This window comes from Barbatula barbatula, assembly GCF_947034865.1.
Source record: "Barbatula barbatula genome assembly, chromosome: 19".
In the NCBI taxonomy this organism is placed as follows: Eukaryota; Metazoa; Chordata; class Actinopteri; order Cypriniformes; family Nemacheilidae; genus Barbatula; species Barbatula barbatula.
In genome coordinates, this window is record NC_136782.1 from 19,812,865 (window position 1) to 19,822,402 (window position 9,538).

The 9,538-nt window shown below is 37.8% G+C and overlaps 1 protein-coding gene across 1 annotated transcript; it reads right to left on the reverse strand.

Moving 5' to 3' along the window:
* Nucleotides 1–831: 831 nt before the first annotated feature.
* Nucleotides 832–9,209, reverse strand: msh5 (mutS homolog 5; the record flags this gene model as incomplete). Its single annotated transcript, XM_079480687.1, has 24 exons — nt 832–943; nt 1,514–1,587; nt 1,711–1,848; nt 1,955–2,098; nt 2,187–2,261; nt 2,524–2,673; nt 2,769–2,895; nt 3,013–3,199; nt 3,287–3,374; nt 4,634–4,714; nt 5,200–5,309; nt 5,542–5,614; nt 6,128–6,256; nt 6,356–6,418; nt 6,772–6,910; nt 7,013–7,058; nt 7,306–7,388; nt 7,468–7,503; nt 7,640–7,746; nt 7,821–7,942; nt 8,519–8,572; nt 8,656–8,736; nt 8,928–9,051; nt 9,129–9,209. 24 exons carry the CDS (start codon nt 9,207–9,209, stop codon nt 832–834), a joined length of 2,424 nt encoding a protein of 807 aa, XP_079336813.1.
* Between the last annotated feature and the right edge of the window lie 329 nt (nt 9,210–9,538).

Consider the following 9,538-nt stretch of genomic DNA (forward strand, 5'->3'; position numbering starts at 1 on the left):
TACCTCAGCACAAACAGTCATATCTCACTGCAATAGCAGCGCCGCCGCTAGGCATAGATAAGTGGACACCAGAATGCTGAATAAATTACTCGAAATGTTATGTTTGTACAAATTATCCGAGGCTGTAAGTGACAGGTACATTGCAGGCCGTCTCTCACGAGTCATTTGCAGCCAAATCATTTTGTTTTCAGGATTTTGCACTCATTAGATCACCATGGAAGCTATAACAGCTCTGGGGTGTTGAGACCGTGAGACATTCTGGCTCACTACTCTCCTCAATTAATTGTAAACTGGAGTTTTAGACCTAAATCTAGTGAGTGCATGTAAAATCTGTACGTATACTGAAACTACTCTCCACTCGCCACATGCGTCTGATGCTTCATTATTTTTGCTCTGAAATCAAGTCAACTCTCTTGAGTGTTCAAATATGACTTGAGTTCTGCCAGTTCTATAAATAAGAAAACAATCAAGTACAACAGTCATTTTGTATATTTTGCTCTTTGAATTACACTGTGTTTGCCAAGTGTACTATATAATGTCATTCGGTAACATTTTGAACATTCACAAATGGATTTGAAAAGCTGAAACAAACATTTAATATAAATATTTAAACTACTAAATGTCTGTTGTAATGAACTGGGCTGGGTTTCCCCAAACCTTCCCATCACTACATCGTTCTTAAGAACATGTCGCTACCCTTGTATAATTTTACAATCACTTAGCGTTAAGAAGGTTTCGGGAAACCCAGCCCTGGAAAATAAGTTTTAAAGCTTGAAACAACGGCCCATTTCTTCACAATGTGAACACACAGTCACTTCGGCTTTGATGTTGTCACAGCACCTCTTCAAGAGCCGGGAGCACCTCGCCTTTCAAATAAGCATCTAGATCAAGTTCAGGATCATCCAGATCAAGGCTGAAGAATTTCTCCACCACCTCAGCACACCTGGATCAGAAAAGACAATAAATATACAAAGCCAAGCAGTGTGCTTTGGTTTCTAATGACACACATCCGCTGCTTTTCAGCATTTAGGGCACCCCCAAAAAAAATCTACTGGACCTTCATAGCCCTTCCAAGAGGTGACAACCCTGTTACAACCCTAGTAACAAATGTGTACTATTTGTGTGATTGTGCTTTGTACTTGCATTTTAATAGCTAGATTCACATCATTTTACGACAGGTTATAGACCACAGCATTTGTAAACACTGGTCCAGAAACACTTCTTGTTTATAGAAATGAGATTATGTTATAATGTTTTATTGTGTTAGTTAGCTGTATTTCCTGAGTTATTATGGCTTAAATGAAAACAAACCAACTGCAGTTTGATTGATATTAATTGGCACAATTGTAATTGTTTTTGGTATAAATGATCTGTGAGTTGTATTGTGTTGAAACGTTTGTGTAGTGTTAAAAACTGAAACTGCAAGTTCTTCAGGACCAGTCCTGTTTACGTCATCTAAAGTGGTCTATATATTTCATCATCATCAGAATAATGCTGTTTTTCTCTGTTGTACCTGCTGTACTGTTCATCTGCAGAGGGACTGTCCATCTTTCTGATTGTACTTCCTGTTCTGTACAACTCCGATACCTGCATAGTAGATTTAGAAGATTAACAATTTCCCCCAGTGTAATAAAAGGAAATCAATGAAAAATACTTAGCAAGCAAACACTTTGTTAAATGCAACAAAGTCATTTTCAGTAAATGTCATACCTCCACTCCTCTCTTGACCATGGCAGGGGGAACACCTGCCAGAGTGGCGATATTAGCTGCGCAACTCGACTGGCAAATACCGTTTCTGACTTGGTATAAAAACACCAGCTCTTCTCCTTCTATAGCCGTCTCTAAAGTCTATAAAAATTAATATTTACTATTCTGCACTGTGTAAGAAATCTGATGGACAATTAAAGAGATCTATCGATTTAACTTTTGAATAGAGGAAAACAAATCCGGGCACCAATAAAGAGAGCAGTGGAGAATCAGGGAGCAAACCCAGCTGTATGAGGCTGTGGAAGTTTGTTGCCAAGAGTAAGTGAGGACACTCCGACCCACGACGCAACCAGTGACTGAAACATGCGGTCAGGAGAGCCAATCCATCCACCTTCATCACACAACCAGTAAACATTGTTTCATGATATTTGTAAGAATTTAAAATCTATTATAAATGGTGCAATGTTTCACAGACTTACTGTGTTTGTTCCCTTGCCAAATTCATCCACCAAAACAAGAGAATTACCAGTGCTGTTGTTCAAGGAATGAGCCATCTAAAATGAAAAACATGTATCGAAATTACTGGGAAATCACAATTCAGTAGTTCAATATTTGAATGGCATCATCAACAACATCTTCTACAGGATCTGTATGAAACGGGGGTGAAAGTACACTTTGAAGTGAGGTTATTTACACTGTGCTTAAAATAAAACAAGCATCCACAAAACTAAACATGTCTGGTATGTTGTGACAGATTATGTTATCACCTGGGACAGATGTTACAGAGCTTAAGTTTAATACATTAAGGTGATTTACCTGGTTTAGGTCTATCATGAAGGTACTCAGACCCACTGACACAGACTCACGGCTCTGCATACGAGTGAAGATTCCATCCACCAGCCCGATCTCTGCTTCTTTAGCAGGTACGTCTGAGCCGATCAGGGCCATGAACACGATCAGACCCACCTACATAAAACAAACAGAAAAGTCATTGATGAAAAACCTGCATACACTGACTATACTCAGGACTATGTGTTTTACGTGATATCCGTATTGTTTGCCTGTTTGAGGTAGATGCTCTTGCCTGAAGAGTTTGGTCCTGTGATAATTTTTACATTGCCTTCAGTTTCAGAGCTGATGTAAGTGTTTGATACAAACACAGGAGTACACAGCTCCAATAAAGGATGTCTGACATAGAAAAGCAGATAAAGAGAGGAGCTTTAAAAGGCCATTTTATGCTAAATAAGTGAGATTTTTAAAGAGGGGCTACAGCCTCTGATAGAATGTAAATCCTGTAATGTGCACCGTGACTCAATTAGGGCCAGTCTTCGGTTCGGTGTCAGGGATGGACAGCAGTAGCTGTGGTCCTGTGAGACCTGAGCCAGAGCAATTAAACAGTCCAGCTCCGCACACAGGTTCATGACATTATAAAGAGAGCCGCTCCGCTGGAGCACTGTGGCCTGAAGATCCCTCATAACAGCCATCTCCAAATCTGCATACACAGTTATGTACACATTTTGTGTATTTAAGAACTGAAGAAAAGCAAGAAAGAAAGAATTAGAGAGAGCAAGAGAGAGACCTATGATGTCACAATGCAGATCTCCCAGCATGTTGTCCAGCTCTTTGGTCCGGGCACTGCGGTAATGCAGCCGGTCCTCTGATAGAAACTGAGAATGAAAACAAAAAAAAAATACATTTTTACCAATCCCTTTACAGACAAACACTGCATGAAGAATCATTATAATTTGTTAACTTAATTTTACAGGCAATAACAGTCCATAATACAATAAATTATAATTTGTTTTAAATACCAGTGATTGCAAGGCAGCAAAAGAATATGTTAAGGTTTAAAGTCCCTGTGAACCGAAAGCTGCGATAGTTTTAACTTCCGTATGTTGACGCATTTCCAAGTGTATGACATGTCACTCCCTGAACTCGTTTTGAATAAAAGCGTCTGCTAAATGACTAAATGTAAATGTGAAATGAAATTTCTAATGAGGCAATAGAGTGGCCGTGGCTTTCGTCTTTCTCTGCGATTTGATTGGATATATAAAAACAGCCGTTGCATTTTGGAACTGGCTGCAACGAATAGTTGAAGGGGAGGAGTTAACGGATGCTCCGCCCAAGCCGTCCAACATATGTCATTTAAGATGGATAGTCTTTTCTTTACAGGAAGAAAGTGCATTTTCAGATTTCAACAACAGATTTTAAAAAGAGAATGACCCACATTGACAAACTATTTACAATAAACGCTGCAATATTTCATGGAAAAATAGGCACTGTAATTTTGTATTTCACCGGGACTTTAAGGTAAGCTCTGGGTTTAGGCTTTGGTTCTGCGTAAATGAAATGCTGCATTTGCTATGCTGTTGTCATGCCAGTACTCTTGTTTTCCATCAGCTCCTCACAAGGATCTATACATAGTCCCTGTGCAGTGTAAACTATAGGGCACACTTCAGTATGAAAATATTTCATTATTGCTATCTGTTACACTATCACCGCTGAACACTTTATCATTACAACACAACAGAAGATTTTTGATATTTCGAAGTATAATACTTTATAATACCAAAAGTTGCCAATAAAAACATCATATTAGCCATGAAACTGAATTTGAATTCGTTATGCACAACATCGTCCTATAAATGTATAAATGTTTTTGTCAGATAAAAGTTTAACTTTATCTTACATCGGTGAGGCTCAAAGATTTCATTTAAACCTTGTAATATGTTGCAGTTTCTAATAATGTTGCTTTCCAATTGGCAAGAAAATGTCTTTTTACTCACCAGAGCCATTTTACTTGCTTTTGGCACTTGGCTGGTGTTCATTTTGGCTAATGAACAGACCCCTAACCAGAATGCTTCGGAATTATCAATATACCGCTCTCTTTCAAGCACTGTTATGAAAAAAACACTGGCATACTCACAACAAAGTCAAGACCATCAATTTCATAGCTCTGTTTATCCAGCATGGTGGGTAATCTTGGCAATGACAATAAAAATCCAATCTGTTTTCCAAAACAAAATCAAATTCCAAAATAATTTATATTGCCGTTAACACCCGTGAGAACATATTCAGTACTGTATCTGCTATTACATTACTGCATGGCTAAAATAATGCTAACATTTTTACAAACTTTTCTATCATTTCAATGAGATTAGAAAGTTTTACAGTGGTAATAAAAATCCTGTTTGTTTCCTATATGTGCAGAGACTAGGATAAATTAATTCTCCACTAAAGAGAAAATACTGTGGCTCTATCATCATATTCTATCGATGCTTCTCATTAAGAGACATTGGCATGCTTTAATTACAAGCTGGGGTCAGGGGTCTTGCTCAGGGGCACAGTAGTGACCTGACTGACACTTCATTTATTGGGTCACTTCAACATAGAATTGAACCGGCAACCTTCATGTTAACAGCTCAGGGTCTCAACCATTAGATTTCAGGTCTCAATGTAATGAATTGAGAGCAGCAGTAATCACATCCACACCAGAGGGAGGTAGATGACACTACAGGTGGCGAAACGAGGGTCCAGGTTCTCCAGCTCAGCATGAGCCACGTCTGTGAGGAAATCTGGCAGACCCATCATCCTTCTTTTCTCTAAGAAGAGAATAGAAAAAAAAATTTATCATTAATTCACACTTTCCAATGTAACGCTGCTGGAATTTTCAGGTTGAAAGTGAGAGAAAAAAATCGTAACTATTTATTGGCTGGATTTTCACTGTTAATATAGTTATAAATATTTTATTTGTAATAGCTATGGCTGCCAATATATGGTTCACATTTGGTTACTATTCCATCAAAAACAAAAAAGCCATGGGATACCACTCACTCTCGTCAATAACAGGGTTGATGTTCTGCCTTACAATAAATCGGTTCTCGGCTATACTTGCCTCGAAGTCCACCTCAAATGAAAAACAACAATTCAATTACAATAACTCAGGAAGAATGTATTATACATTTCAATGGAAAAAATCCCTGAAACATGAGTAAGATGCATGTGTTAAAGGAACAGTTCACCCAGAAATGAAAATGCTGTCTTCATTTTCTCACCCTCAAGTTGTTCCAAATCATTATAAATTCCTTTGTTCCGAAGAACACATGAGAAAGATATTCTTGGCAACCATTGACTACCATAGTATGAAAATGACAATGGTACTCATAAGTGCCCCAGAACTGTTTGTTTTCCTAAGTTCCTCCAAATATCTTCTTTTGTGTTCAACAGAACAAAGAAATTTACAAAACATAATATTTTCCTACTATGGTAGTCAATAATGGCAAAGAACTGTTTGGTTGTAAGCATTCTTCCAAATAGCTTTCTCTGTGTTCATCAGAACAAAGAAATGTATACAGATTTGGAACAACTTGAGAGGGAATAAATTAAGACGTGTTAAATGCATTGCTCCGTGTTTTCTCACCACTTTACTGATATACGTGGCTATATAGAAAAGATCATCGGTGAAGTTGACGCTGATTTCACTGAAAAGTTGAATGCTTTGGGGCAGAGCGCGGACGGTGTCCATAATGCACACTGCACTGTACACAGTCTGAAAACAGAGAGAAACACAGTGGACAACAAAACAAGATGTCCGAACCTCTGCAGGAGACACAAAGCAGGAGTCAATCTGAGTGTCTTGTGAGCACACCTTGTATAGACTTTGCCAGTCGATGACTTTTGTGTTGGAGAGGGACATTCTCTGCAGCAGAGTCTGTATAAAAAAAGCTTTCATTTTCAAGAGACAATAAAAAGCCTTTAATCACATATTCAAATGGCCATGTTCTGAAAATATGCCTGTAAACACAGAACTGTCTCTGAGTCTCTTTTTTTGCCAACAAGACATCAAGCGCATAAGCTGTAAAGAAAACCTGATGAAAACCTTAAAAACAGATCAATTGGCTTAAGTTTTACAAAGGTTTAATGAGGAGGACATAACCGTGACGGATTGGATCGTTCAATCATTTGAAGGGCAACTTCTCCTAATGTTGCTCTGTTTTATTAAGAATCAATCTGAAACTATAATAATTATAATGTTTTAGAGACAAACATCAATATAAAGTATACCGCGATGCTCTTGATATTCCGCAGGCAGCTCTGTAGTGTCTTGAGTTCGCTAAAGTTACGAGGGGATGTAAAGAAACGGATCACCTCCTGACGCCTCTTCAGCACATTGAGATCTCTAGTAGGTCTGTGGAACCACTGTCTGAGTGGAGAAAATAGTTTTCTTGTAGTTCTGAGCCTACAAAACTTTTAAACATGTTAGATTGTCTGTTATTAAATTAGATTACTGTTATTAAACTTTTACCGCAAAAGCAGAGACCCAGACCTGCTTCGACAGCAATTCAGTACACCTGGAAAATAAGGACGACAGCGTAACTCATAATGCATTTGTCAAAAATAATGTTTTACTCCAAAATGAATGCTCCGCCCTCATTTATCTTGCATGCTTTTTTAATATTTGTAATCAAAACATGAGTTTGGAATAACAAAAGGGGGCAATTTTTGGGTGAACTCTTGCACTGCAAACAAGACGTTTCAGTAATGTAGTGACTCTAATGTCGTTATACTGTAAACACACCACATAATAAAGTGTTTTACCGTAAAGACTCATTCCTTCTTTCTCTCCTGACTGCAGTTTATAAACTGAAGGATGCAGCTCAGATTTAAAGATCTGCAGGGCACTAAAACAAAATGTGAACAGTGTGAAACACTCAAACAAATGGAGAGGTGACATCTCATTAATATTTTCATAAGACCAACCTGTATGTGTCTCTGTCAATGTATACAATATCTTTCCTGTGACATAAGTGCATAAAAAGTTTTCAAATTCAACATAAACTGGGTAACCACTGCAATGTTGACAAGCACACTAGCATATAGATACATATAGGACATACGTATACACGTTTGTTGATGCACGTGAATGTCTTACAGTGTGTAAGCCAGAATCTGAAATATGGGAACACCCACAGCGTCATCCAACTCTAGGCCAACTCTCCTTCTTTCCACACACTTCAACAGTCCTCCTATCGACCTCACCTACGAGAAAAATATCATGTTGTGCCCGTTCATTGACCCCGCAATGATATTTCTCCAGCATAAAACCTACTCACCATCAGCACTGAGTTTAAAGGGATACAGGAGGAGAGATAGGGAATTTTCTCACTCTCTGTGATTGACGGGGGGAGAAACGGGAGCTGTGCTGTGAGGAGTCGCTGCTTGCTCAACTCTAAACCTGCAGAGGGCAGGAGAGAGTTATTTATTAATACCTCAAGCACACATTACATTTTGTGGTAACAGTGTGCATTAGGTACCCGTTCGGAAGTATTTATAAATGTGTTCATTAATGATTAATAAGTCATTTACAAGTGAATTAAAAAGCAGTTATAACTGCATGAATAAAAGGGGCATTCTTACGAAATACCAATAGTGAGCAGATATAAGAAAAACAACATAACACCCTACAGTGTCCAGTCTGACAGCCTATATTGCAAACAACATCAAGATAATAATGAATCTGCTTTCGAGTCAATACATTTATTAAGCATTTATAACATGCAAGTTAAACATGGCTCACTATTTGGCAGGCATAATACACCTTTTTATTCATGCAGTTATATCTGCTTCATTATACATTTGTAAATGACTTATTTATCCTTTATGAACACATTTATAAATGCTTTATAAAGGGTACCTTAATGCAAGGTGTTTTGTTTTGTTTTGTTTTGTTTTATGCTGTAAAAACACAACACAATTTTACATTTTAGGAATCACGATAAAGAACAGAATACAACGATTTCTAATGGCTCACCAAAATTGGCACTTGGAAATATGACCACTTCAGGCCTGTAATCTGGATTTAACTCTGAAATGGAGGGGAAGCTCAATTAGACAAGGGTTTGATGACAGCCTTTACAATTATTATTCAAATTACTTATAAGATTTTACCAAGTTTTTCGATGAACTGGGTCAAGCAGTTCTCCTGTTTGGCACTTGTAATTATGACGGCTGGACTCAGTTCCTGTATGACTGACACAGTAATTCAGACATTGTGAAAACACACTGCCCACGTCATATACTACTGACTCGTACATTAACCAAACCAAATGTTCAAGAATAACCAAAAACAACGATTACCCTATAAATGGATGAAAATGTACAACAATATTAAATAGAGACAGAGAAAAGGAGAGAGAGGGCGAATGTGTGTTGTGCAGTACCTCTATCTAACAGCTGGAGGTCGCCGTTTTCCATCGTGTCCGGCATGAAATGCAGAGTACAATCACTGTTGTCATAGTAACTCAGTCCAATATGGCTTTGCTGAACAAATACACTCAGAAAAATCTAAAATGACACAAACAAGCTTTTGACACAATGAAGTGCTTTATAAACGAGTTATTAAAATACTAATAATGATTTACCTCGTGACTTTCCACATCATCATCTCCATCTACACTCACATCTCGAAATTCTACTTCTTGTGAAACACTGCTTTCAGACATATTTTACTGTATAGAAAATACTACAGAAATGTTTTTAATCCTTTAAATATTTTACAATAAAGCACTTTAGAGCAAGAAATCCGTTGTTCTTGAGGGTTGATGAATAAACCGCTGTTTTAATTACCGATTTAATCAGCGCCCGTCACACCTGAGGTAATTCTCTGAGGAAAGATCATTTTTCTAAAATCGAGAAAATTTATTAACGAAGTTTTCACCAAATATCAAACACAAACCCGTTTGTACATAAAATAATCGATTAATTGTTTTGTATAAACGTTTTCTTGTTATAAGAGCCGCTGGACGTATGTCTCATCGGGCCACAAACAGGC